Source organism: Pogona vitticeps, chromosome 5, assembly GCF_051106095.1.
Source record: "Pogona vitticeps strain Pit_001003342236 chromosome 5, PviZW2.1, whole genome shotgun sequence".
Taxonomy (NCBI): domain Eukaryota; kingdom Metazoa; phylum Chordata; class Lepidosauria; order Squamata; family Agamidae; genus Pogona; species Pogona vitticeps.
In genome coordinates, this window is record NC_135787.1 from 144,778,979 (window position 1) to 144,792,010 (window position 13,032).

Here is a 13,032-nt window from a genome sequence, read left to right on the forward strand (position 1 = left end):
GGCCCAACCACTTTGTTAGCTCTGAAGCTACTTGTACTTGTCCTCCACTCTTCCTCAGTAGCGTGTTAGACGCCTTCCAACCTGAAGGGCTTATCTTCCAGTGTCATATCTTTTAGTCTTTTGTTTCTGTCCATGGAGTTTTCTTGGCAAAGATACTGGAGTAGCTTGCCATTTCCTGCTCCAGGTGGATTGCATTTAGTCAGAACTCTCCACTATGACCTGTCCATCTTGGGTGTCCCTGCACAGCATAGCCCATAGCTTCTCTGAATTACTCAAGCCCCTTCACCATGACAAGGCAGCAATCCATGAAGGGGTCAGTAGGGCATACTGTTTAGTAAATGTACACTGAATTAGTGATGTACATAGGATGTCAGTAGCATCTCTTACTGGCTGGATAACTCAGTGGTTTAGGTATCTGACTGTGGAGCTAGAGGTTAGGGGTTTGATTCCCCACTGTGCCTCCTAGGAGAAGAGCCAGCCTGTGTAGTCTTGGGCAAGCTGCACAGCCCCAAGATGCCCCAAGAAGAATGGAATGGTAAACCGCTTCTGAGTTTTGAGTATTTATGGTAGCCCTATTTTTGGAATGGGAAAGAATTTTGACATTTGCAAAATGTCTATGACCCAATGGCTGAAATCCTGTTGCACAGTGATGTAACTAGCATAACTTTTAGACATGAAGAGCCACAAGTTGAGAAATCTCCATAGACATCATGTGTTGCATGCCAAGTCATGTAACTTGGTATGTAACACCTAATGTTCACAGAGGCATCTTAATTTACAGCAATTCACTTCCAAGTGTTACACCATTTGTGTAACTATGCAACAGGATTTTAGACAATGTTTATTTATTTAAAGAGGTACAATGGTGCCTCGACTTACGAACATCCCTACCTACTGTGGCATTCATCCTTATTATGTGAAGTAAGTCATGCATTATTCATGTTTTATGCTGATGTGGTTGAGAGGTGGGGCCACTAGAGATGTTAAAAGGCAGAGCCAGAGAGGAGGAGTTAGTTTATAGTCTGGATCTGTGTTTGAAGAGGGAGAGAGAGATAAGTGGGAGATCTGAGTAGTGGTTAGTCTGAGGAGTGAACAGTAACCTGTAAGAGAATATAGAAGATTGTTATTGATGCTTGATGAACCTTTGCGAATACACTGAAGAAGATACTTATGAAGTATTGTAGAAACAGTTGTAATCAATAAACCTGTTTTATTCAAAAGACATTGATGAATGGACCTTCATCTTTCTTAAGTAAAGTATGTTGATTTAGTGATCAACTGGTGGTAGCGTGTAAAAAGGTGTTTTGTTTGGTTTGCCTTCTTGTGCCCTCTGGTTTGGGGAGACAAACAGGGGCCACAAAGGTGCAAATGTCATACCTATGAACACTCCGACTTATGAACAGCTCTGGTCGCAAAATTTTGCTCCAACTTGTGAGCAGAGCTTTGACTTATGAACAGAAAAAAATGGGGGGAAGGTGGGGAAAGCAGGAAATTTGAACTTTCAGTTAACCGTTAGCCAGTGAAGAGACTACTTGTCTGCTACCTTGCTCACCCCAGTGGTTAGAGAGTGTGGATAGGGAAATAGACTTCAGACTGCCTGGTACTGCCTGGTACTGCCTGATACTGTACTGTATGTACTGTATTTTTTGGCTTTTTTTAAAAAATTGATTTTTTATTTGGGCTAGGTGGGAGGGGAGGGTTATATTTCTGTGCTCTGATGGGTCTTGCAGACCCTTTCTGCAAGGGTCTGTGCTGGCTGGTTTGTGCTAAAATGGATGTAATTTTTTTTATTTTAAAATCAGGAATTTTTTTGCAAGGGTCTGTGCTGGCTGGTGTGCTCTAAAATGGAGTTTGGTTGCTTAGATTGGTTTTAAATGTGTTGGTGTAAAATGTGTGGGTTTAAAATGTGTGGGTTTAGCATGTATGGGTTTTAAATGTGTTTTAGACTCCAAACTCTCTTCCCCCCCCCCATTGTCTTCTCTCTCTCTATCTTCTCTCTTTTTGTGTTTAACAGCACAAACCTTTGTCTGAGGGGTCTGTGTGCCCCAGTGATGACCTTCTTTCTTTCCTCTTTTCCCTATTGTTCCCTCCCTCCTTTCCTGCCCCTTTTTTAACCTAAGTCATCTTAGGTTAAAAAGCTCTCCCTCTAGTGGTAGAGGCCAGATTAACTGGTTTTGTATTAGTTCCTATGGGAACGAGTGCTTCTACTTACAACCCGAGCCTCTACATACAAACAAAAAAAAACCAGCCAGAACAAATTAATCGGGTTTCAATGCATTTCAATGGGAAATGCTGATTCGACTTAGAATATGTCCACTTCTGGGACAGATTAAGTTCGTAAGTCGAGGCACCACTGTACAGCTTCCCAGAGCAGGTTGGAGTCCAATGGTAGCTAAGCCATACCTAGAGGGTGAGGCTGGAGCCAGGACGGGATGGTGGAAGCCAGGACTGAAGGGAAAGGAAGAGGAGGAGAGAAATGAATCCTCCTCCTCAATGGAGTTGGAGGACTGGGCAGAGGCCTCTGAGGACCCCCTTCCATGTTCTGTGGCCCTGATGATGATCAGCTGCTGCTGTTTACAGGACCCAAGGATTGATGAATGAGTCCACTTCACCTTGGGTACAGCACATGAGGAAGGATTACTGGTTGTTGCTCAATCTGGGCCCCATCAACAACAACACAGGTGACCAGCTAAGCCCTAACCCACTGGGCCAAGCCCAGTTCAGGAGAAGTACTGGTGGAATAAGCAGCACAACAAGCAACTGTAGCAGATCCACTGGGAGGGGGACAAACTACTGCGGCTCAGGGACCTTCGTTAGCCCAGCATTAATAGTCCTCCCTAAATAGCACTAGCTGGCTAGGAGCAGTGCTGTGAACTAGACCCAAGGCCTTGACTGGAGATGCTGGGGGCCCACTGAGTAGAACTGAGGCCCATCTGAGGACAAGAAGCAGCAGGGGGCTAGTGAAGATAACTAAGCCCCCTTGTGGATTGTCAGGGTGGGAGGACATGGTGCTACCCTGTTCCTCTACCCTAAGAAAAACAAGTTCCAGCAATAAGAAGAGTCTGAAGTTCATAGAGTCTATGGCTGAGGAGACCCTCCTGGTCACCCTCACCAGAGGCAATGGTGCCAGTGATCACAACACTGCAGCTGGGGAGCATTCAACATTACTGTGGCTTCTGTGTTTGATATGGGGGTATTACTATAATTTAAACAGAAGTATATCTCACAATAACAGGCCAAGCAATCTTTCATTCCATTTGCATCCTTTACTTTGGTAAATATTATTGGGGGGGGGGATGGCATTTCTTTCTATGCCAATGACATATAGAGGAAATAAATTGAGGTTACACAGAAAATGTTAACTGGTGCAGATTTCCCCATAAACCCTAGAAATGGGTTAACAAGTTGAATTATTGCCTGCCACACAGCTGCTGAATTCACAAGAACCCTGTTGTCCCTAATGCCAAACTTAACCCTAACAATTACTTCAAGTTTCATGAGTTGAAAATTATTTATGTTTTTCTAGGTCTTCATGTGTTGGTTTTAGGCTGGAAAGGTTATATTCAGTATGATGCCAGGCATATTATTTCATTTGTCGGGGGGCAGGGGGTTGTCATAAGAGGTTTAAGAGGTTTATAGTACACGATCCAAATATTTATAGATGGGCAAATTCCTAAAAAGAAAGCATTTCAAAGCTAACTTTATATACTGTAAACTACATCATTATCTTATACAGTAAATGCATGTTTTGTGTAATTATTACCTTCCCGACTTCACTTCCTGACCCCAGAAGTCAAGAAATATAGCCTTCCAGCATACTGGCTCCACATCACAATTCATAATACAACATGATTTGTTCTTTGAATAAACATATTTTCTTACTTTAAATTAAAGGTTTGAAGTGGGTTTTCTGACCAAATCCCAGAGTGCCACTTTCCCCTCCTTATCTCCCGAGCTGCTAAATTTAATTACCATGCTTGCTGAATTGATGCCTACTGGAAATAAATAAGAAAAGCTTTCTGCTTCTACCAGCAAGGAACAGAGATGGCAGTAGAACTGCCAGTCTTCCAGAAGTGGTGCATCCCTGCCCCTTCTTACAAGAGAGGAGATGGCATCACACAAGATTGCAGACTACTCACCAGAGCTCCCTGTGCTTCTGGCTGCATCCAGTTGTTACTTCCTTGCTAAATCATTCATAAGTACTTGGGGAAGGTTTTTTCACTGAGAAAATCCTCCACCTGAAGGATTTTCCATTTCCAGATGCACCTTAGACGTGCTGGCAATATTTAATATTTGTTAGCTAAGATCCACCAATCTGTGCATGCTAAAAAATGAAGTCTACAAATAAATAACAATCTAGAGTGCCTCTGAAAAGTTTTGCCTAATTAACAGAAGCTAATTTGACATCTTCAGTACACTTCCCAAGACCCTGCTGTGAATTCCTGCCATTTTTCAAAAACTCTGGCCTGACAAAGAACTCTGAAGAACCGGAAAACCTGTGCTCCTCTTGGTGACACCCACATAGGCATCCTTCAGTCTCGAGAGACTATGGTAACATGCTCTGAATCGAGGAGTGTCCTCTCCAGAGCATGAAGCCCGGGTAAGGTAATATGGAGGATAGGCTGTTACCCAAGCAGCAGATCCCCCCTCTCCACATTGCTGAAATGGTCCAATGAAAAGGCAAGTGCCAATACAACTGGTTCCAGCAATGTCGCAGGAGTTGGCAACTCCAACTCCTGTGACACCCAAAGGGTAGAAGATTTGGACTATGTGAAGTCAAATTTGACTACTTCAACTACTTGAATATGAATGAGAAATAAGTTAGTCATTATTAATTTAAGGCCTTTTGACTTTAGGGAGTTTAAACTTAAAGCATGACTCAGTAAGTTTGACTCCAACATATTAGAACAAATTCCAGGATCACAACTTTTGTCTCTCAGAATTACAGAGGAGAATATACTGTACTAAGATCTAGCTTACTTCAATTTTATGGATGGATGGATGGATGGATGGATGGATGGATGGATGGATGGATGGATGGATGGATGGATGGATGGATGGATGGAAGGAAGGAAGGTAGGTAGGAAGGTAGGTAGGTAGGTAGGTAGGTAGGAAGGTAGGTAGGTAGGTAGGTAGGTAGGTAGGTAGGAGGGTAGGTAGGTGGGTAGGTAGGTAGGTAGGTAGGTGATCTGGGTAGGATACATTAGGAACTTCTGTGATGTTTTCAAGCATGTTGTTTCCGCTATGCCAAGCATACAGAAGTGATAAAATACAGCCCAGTATTCGTGAATCATGCATGCACATGTGGTGATAACAATGAAATGCTTCAAAGACATCCTAGGGTAAGAACAGTTACCAGCCAGGCAACACCCTCAGAGAGAATGAGATATAGTTGTCTTTGTCTGATTATATTTGTTGCTTGAATAAATTGATGTAAGAAGATGTAACTAATATTTATACACCTGAGAGCTATAGAATTAATCCTCAAAAGTTCTAAATTAATATGAGAAATATATCTCTTGCTGCGGAGCCAGAGGTTGGGAGTTCAGTTCTCGAATGTGTCTCATTGACAGGGGCTAGAATTGATGATTCGCAGGGTTCATTTCTGATCTGCAGTTCTAAGATTATCTAACATTTATAAACACATGTCTAGATTAGACAAGGATCAGTTAATTATTTTTGCCTATCAAATCCTCTTTCCAGGGTTTTTATTTCCATATATTTCTTCACTCTGGAGCCCGCCCCCCCAGATATGCCGGGCTACAACTCTTATTACCCTCAGGCACATCTCAAAAGGCATCAGATCTGGGAGGCTGGAAAAGAGGGCTGCTCACTGATAAACTGGATCATGTTCCATAATACAGTCGCAAAGAATAACTAGAGGTTTGACATTGCTCACAAACAAAGATCTGCTAGTAGGAGCGGACCTACTATTATGCAGAGTAATGTGCCAGTCAGCTCTTTAAATATAGTCAACCCTATCTTTACTGCCATTTTATACTTTTGAGCTTCTTATTTGAACATCCAGTTGCACTAGCAGTTTTATTTTTTTAAGTTCAATTAACATTGGTGTGACAGAGACAAGTAGATGTTATCCAAAATAGAAGCTGCACCTGTTCAATACCTCTCCAAGTTGAGTCTTTTGGAACGCTCAAGCACAACTAATTTAGCCTCTTCACAATCACACCTAACAACATAATTTGTCTTCTATATCAAGGCTACTCTGCAAGCTGTTTAGGTAAGGCTTACCTATTTGGTGCTGGCTGGACAGCTCCCCCCCCCCACACACACACATACAGTTTACTACAGTTGACAGTAGCCATTATTAATGAATACAAAAGTCTACCACTTCATTTCCTCTTCCTATTCTTTACTACATGATTGAAGAAAGTAATTCATTTATTCATTTCCATTAAATTAACAGCAAGTGTGTCCTGTGAGAAAATGCTGCACGTTGTAGTGTGGAATGCTCCTATTCAGATTTCCTGCTGACCTTGCCCTTTTCCAGTACTCTCTTCCCCTCTCGTGTGTTTTCTCCACTGTAGTGGAAATCTCTCCCCCTCCCTCCCTCCCTCCCTCCCTGCCTCTCTCTCTCTCTCTGTAGCCTGTCAGTCAGTTGCAACAAAGGGCCTTGCAGTAACCTAAAGACATAACTGTTATTCAGCATAATATCTACATCTGACGAAACAGGCTGCAGTCCCTGAATGCAAGTTGTTAGCCTTTAACTTGCCAAAATACTTTTTGTTTCTCCTCACCCCCCGGAGACCTATGACCGATCAGGAACGGTTTGGACCGGCCCCTCGATAAGAAGTGATTTGAGGACTACAGATGTAAAAGTGTGTAGTTACCGGATCTCACCAGAGTTAAGTTTATTAGATCCATTTGAAGCTGTTGAACTAAGTTTGTTGGATTATAAAAAGACTCATGTTAAACGTTCAGAGCCGCCTCCGCCTCTTCTTCCCGTGCAAACTCAGGGTTTGCCTCCTGCAAGAGGCAAACCTGTTCGCAGGCTTTTAGATTTGGGTTTGTTTATTTGTTAACATGGTTGCCTTTGTGTTTGAGATAACTTTATACCATACTTGTTAAAATAAATACAACAGTAAATAAGCAAGAAATTAAGTAAAAGCTTTTTTAAATGTCTCTTTGCATCAGTAAGACTCTTTAGAGCAGGGGTGGGCATCTAATTTAAAAACAAATATTTTTCAGGGGGCGAAATTGGTTCAAAAATTATTTTGTGACCTTCAGCAGCATGGGGGAAATTTTGTGATGTTTGAGACCCACCCTAGTTCTCCTTTCATTTTTTGGAATTGGGCCACTAGAGGGCAGAATGATGCCTTTTTGGTTAAAAAAAAGGCAAGGATTGTAAGAGTATTTGGAGGTGGGGGACAGGAGTGGCATTCCAAAAGCCAGAAGACGGGCATGTGAAGACGTCTGGAAGTTCTGCCAGCCTGCTTCAGAGACTGCAACATAAGTTTCAGCAGAAATCAAGAAAGTGATCCTAAATTAGGTTTAAGTTATAGCAGTACAAAGAGAGATTGCTCTACCAGAATGCACCTTTTATATAGATGCAACTGCACACTTAGAATGGAGTATACATAAAAACTGTTTTAAGTGGTCCTTTTTCCATATGCTAGCTATAGACACTAACATACAAACTAAAGGTTAACACCATTCAGTGATTATCTTTATCCAGCATTGACCAGATGCAGGTAAAGTCAGTTGTGCTTGGACCACAGGGTGGGGATGGGGAATCACATTAAAAAAAGAGATACAGAATAGGACTGCTTTACCTTTCATAGTTGTGTAGAAGAGGGGGTTTCAGCAGCTGTAACTTTTAAGACAAACTCTGTCTTTGCATATACAATTAAACATACAGGTGGTCTTTTTCACCTGAGCGGTCTAGTCAGAGCTGAGACTTTTTGATGAGCATGGATAATGCCATCATCTGCCACCCCTTCTCAGGGTCCCTTGTTCCCCATGAGCTTAATTCACAAGAAGAAAAATTGATTTTCCCAGTACCAGTACATGAGAGCCATGTACTGGTACTGAGGATCTGTTACATCTTGATTCAATCATCAATTCAGATAGGGGACTGCAGTCAAGAAATAAGAAGGCTCAGGGTTGTACAGGCAACTATGAAATAACTAGAAAAGATCCCAAAATGTAAGGAATTGGCAATGCAGGCCAAGTCCATGATCATCCATTTTATTGCATTCCTGGTTACTATATATTGATGTGAAAGCTAGACAATTATGAAAACTGACATGAAAAAATATGTATCTGAAAGTATGTTGTTGGACCACCAAAAATATCTATAATAATATCTACTGTGAGTCCTGATGGCAACTTTTAGAGTACTGCATATATTTCAATTGAATTTTAATCGTTTTTATTTTTTTATTGTATTTTATTTGTTGTAAGCTGCCTAGAGACCTTTGGGTAGAGTGGGCGGCATATAAGTTAAATAAAATAAAATAAATAAATAAGTGGGACTTGAATAAAAAAAAAGCCTGAACTCTCTTTAGAAGGAAAAATAATTGAACAGAGGCTCTCCTATTCTGGACACATCATAAGAAGGCAAGGATCACTGGAAAAGGCAGTAATACTGGGAAATGTTGAAGGCAGCAAGAAAAGAAGAAAACCAAATATGAGATGGGGTGAATCAATATGGCCTTGAATTTTTAAGACCCGAGCAGAGCTCTTGATAAGAGGGCCATTGGGAGGTCACTAATTCATTGGATCATGCTGGAAGCATTTTTATGGCACCTAACAGTAACTCTTGCTGCAGTGCAGGCTTGGGCTTAAATGGGCAATTAAGCATCATTACCTTTTCTGGAAGACTGACATGTGACAGGGACGAAAACCTGTAGAATTGCTTTGTTGGATCAACACAGCAATCTGAATCTAAACAGCTAAGTAGCAATTTGAATATTGATTGTAATACAAACATTATTTTGGAAGATTCCTTCCTCACAAGAGACTTCTATACTTACAAACATGCATACTGAAGTCAGTAATTTATGCTGCTAAAGTGAGCTCAGCTGTTGACCCAAAGGAACAGCAAGAAACTTGCAAGTGATAAAAATATCACCTTTCTACTCCAAACTTTTTTTTTTTTTAAATGTCATCTGACTTGTTCGGATAGGTGAGATTGCACTGCATTACCTCAGTCCTGAAAATAACTAGCTGATCCACAAAAAAAAAAGCGGGCTTCACATAGATCCCGTTGAATACAGCACGGCTAGTTTTCCTTTGGATTTTTGAAGGAAGGCATGGCTCGCTTCGTATTAATAGGGGGCCGAAGTCTTAGCTAGCGGTTTCAGTGGGATACCGCGCAACCGCAAGGTACGGTTAGAGCCGATGTTACTACCCGGCCACACTGAACCCACAACCTCCTCCCTCCGCCGCCCCCCAAAGGTTATGCGGAGGGAAAGCTCTCTCTTTGGTCCAGAAACGTTTCGCCGGGAAAACGAGCGCGCGGGAGTTCGTGTGAACGGAGACGACGTACCTTCCACCGACTTGCCAATGCTGTACAGGTGAGTGGTGGACGGGTAGTTCTTGTGCACCTCTTTCAGGAAAGCTTCCATCTCTTTCGTGTGATGGTAACCGAAGTCCAGCCCGACCACCAACGGGAGCAGGAGGACGAGGCACGGTCTGCCCATCTCCTAGGGAGAGACGGCAGAGGCAGCCGGTGAGGGGAGACGAGAACAGGAGCCGAGAGGCGCAAGGCGGGGAGATAGCGGGGCGCAGGGAAGCCCGGAGACGCGCCCGGCTTTTACCTCAGGAGTAGCCAAGAAACCTCCCTGGGAGCGCTGGGGCGGGCAGCGTTCTGGCGGCGCGCACAGCTGCCTCTGGGCGCTCCTGCTCCGCCACCCCTTTTGCCGACCAGCCCGGCTCGGAGCGAGAAGTGCCAAGAGCCGGAGCCTGGGCCAGCCCCTCGGCGCAAGCCGTGCCCTGGCTCGGTGATTGACGCGAGAGGCATCCAGTCGAGTGAGAAGGGACCCGTTGCCCACCCCACCCCACCCCCGCCCGCGCCAGCGCGCGCCTCTCGGAAAGCCAAGGCGTGAGAGGAAGGAGCCGAGGCTGGTCACCTGGAGCCCCGACACCTGGTCGCGTGGAAGCTCAACAAAAGGCTAAGAACGAGGAAACATGAAGAAGGGGCAGAGGAATCCTCTACTCCTGCAGTGCCAATGGCGACCACACTTGGACCAGCCTTATAAGGTATTTCAGTGTCATGATAACGCGCCCATAGAAAAAGAGCAATTCCAGAAAAAAAAATTCCCACAATATACATGACAACTTAATTATAACTCACAAATCAGGGCACTATATTGAATGAGCCCATGTTTTGCGGTGAAGCAAGCTCAGCAACCAACAACTGGCAACTACAGAATTCCCTTGTGATGTCACACTGCTATTCCATTATCATCAGGACAACTACCCCATTTGGTAGGAGACATGCAGAGAGATGAAAAGTCCACAGAGAAAAGATTGAGGTCAGCTGTGGGGACAATGCTCCTTGGCAGAGTTGTCAGAAAATTCTATATGTTATCTGTTCTGATGTCACCGAAGCGACCAACATAAATTTGACCAAACTCTGGGAGGTAGTGGAAGACAGGAGGGCCTGGCGTGCTCTGGTTCATGGGGTCACAAAGAGTCGGACACAACCTAATGACTAAATAACAACCAAATCTGTTCTGATTTCAACCCTCCTCTGTTCATGCTATTCTCTGTAGCACCTTCCCCAATCTCTTCTCTGTGGGCACCATGGTGGAGACTAGACAGGCATGCCTCAAAGCCACAAAAGAAACATTCCACCAGAAAAAGTGCTGCAACAGGTATTGATGGACCACACCACTAGGATTTGGTGGTACTGGAAGAAAGGAACATTCCAGAGTTGCAGTAAAGATCTACTTGATTTCTCGACATTGCTGCAGGTAGACAAACACACATCCAATTTAGCTCTGCAGCCCTTCTTTAATATGCAGGAATTTAGCAAGTCCGTTGGATATATTTTTGGGGTGCATTGTTATATTGTCGTACAGATTTTTCAGTTTGTTTCTTAAATAGGTTGTGCTTAAGATTCCATTCTCCCACAGCTAGTGGGAGGGCTATAAATCAAATAAAATGAATAAAATATGTTTCATGATGTTTCACTGAGGGAAGAAGCATTAGCCCATATAAGAATCACACATGGATAACGATAAGGAAGCAGAGCTACCCAGTAGTTAACTGCAAAGGAGTACTAACTATGGTCAGAGCTAGGAGGAGTTGCCTTTTTAGACTACAACTCCCAGAATGCCTCAGGGCAAATATAGTTCAAGAAAGTATTTTCCCCAAACTTTCCAGTTTTGACTGTTGCCAGTATTTCCAAGGTTTGTCTGTTATTAATATTTATTTGCAATGAACTGATGCTTCTGCCAGCAAACATGCTTTTGGAACAGCTTGGCCAGGCCAAATTCACAGTTTGCATATACTGGGCTTCCCAATACACCAGCAAAATGGCTGAAGATGATGTAAAACAAGGCACGTAGATTCAGTTTTATGGTGATTGACCCAAGAAACATACTTGACATAGTTGGAGTGGGGTGAGGTGCGGGAGAACTTACTTCATTCTTGTCTACTTATTAATCTGACCTTCTAAGACAGAAAAGACTGTCATAAATCCCTTCACAGCACCTATGTATAAGAAACACACTGGATTAATGCAGGACAATGAAAAGTAAACAACTGTGACAAAGCTTATTCTCTCACCGATACTCTGCAAACCAGAGAAGATGATACCAAGAACACTGTAGGCAGGAGAACCTTTACATTTCAACCCAGCAAAAAAAAAATAGCCTTGGTATTGTGTAAACCTGCTGTTACAACTGAGATAGCAAGGAAAAATGACTTGTTACTGAATAATGTCTGCTACTAACATTTTTTAAACCATTCAGAAGGATGGATCACTATCATGCCACACAGTGACAAGTTAAGGCAGGCAAAGATGCTTGGAGTTACACTCATGATAGCTTGATAAATCATTCTCTGACAAAAAGGTCATGAATGTGCAGAGCACTAGAACACATGCATGGCGTCATTTCATTCCAAGAAAATAATGTAATATTGCTAAATGTAGACAGAAGCTGAAGAACTGCATGATCTCCTAGAGATAAAGCTAATACTCTAATTAATTCAACAATGGGTGGGGAATAAGGAATGAGTGAAATCTGTTACATGTATTTAGCTGGTTAAGGGGTGTCTGCTGCCTCCTGGCCATGACTCACTCTTCCACTTTCAACAACTGTGAAGAATAGCTACCGCTGCTTACTCCAATGGCACTGTCCATACCTCCTCTAACATTTGGAGATGTAGTTACTATTTGAAGAGGCCTGCCGTTTTGGGGGTCTGCCATTCCACCCTATACATGTTTGATCTGGTCTGATCTTGGAAACCAAGCCGGGCTAGTCCTGATTAATGACTGGATGCAGACCACCAAGAAAAAGGCTATAAATGAGATGCAAAACACATGCTTTGCATGCAGGTGGTTCCAGGTTCAAACTACAGCATCTGTAGCTAGGGGTGGGGTAAAAGTCTTTCCTGAAACCCTTAAGCAAAAGGAACTAGATTTGTACAACAGACCAAATAATTTATATCTAGTGAAGGTGTTTCCATATGTGCTTACATGCAAAGATTGCACAGAGAAAGTGGTTAAGCTGGAAGGTTGTTATGGACACCACTACAGTCCCAGAATGGGAAGGAGAAAACAGCAAAAGAGAAAACTAAGGGTCTGCCAATCAAATGACTGAATGAGTGTAGATGATATGGGAATATAACCCCAAATAATCCCATTCAAGGAATTTGCTCCCCAGATACAGGCAATAGGCCTTAATAACCATGCAAGTTACTGTATTGGCTGCAAATATCTTGCATGATACAGACAATAATATACCGAATCACCTGCTTTTGTTTTACTCACAAGGTCTCCTGGAGGTCAAGGAGCCCAATTAGCCCAGAGTGTTCAACCCTTCTTAAACAAAATGTGTCTAG

General features: G+C 42.9%; 1 protein-coding gene across 1 annotated transcript in view; it reads right to left on the reverse strand.

Moving 5' to 3' along the window:
* CPM (carboxypeptidase M) overlaps positions 1 to 9,905 on the reverse strand; it is a 30,333-nt gene extending 20,428 nt beyond the window's left edge. Inside the window, exons 1-2 of the mRNA XM_020786058.3 lie at positions 9,780 to 9,905; positions 9,509 to 9,665 (exon numbers count right to left, since the gene is read on the reverse strand). Of these exons, the coding sequence (XP_020641717.3) occupies positions 9,509 to 9,662 (154 nt within the window). The 5' untranslated portion in view covers positions 9,663 to 9,665; positions 9,780 to 9,905. The remainder of the gene's footprint in view (positions 1 to 9,508; positions 9,666 to 9,779) is intronic.
* Between the last annotated feature and the right edge of the window lie 3,127 nt (positions 9,906 to 13,032).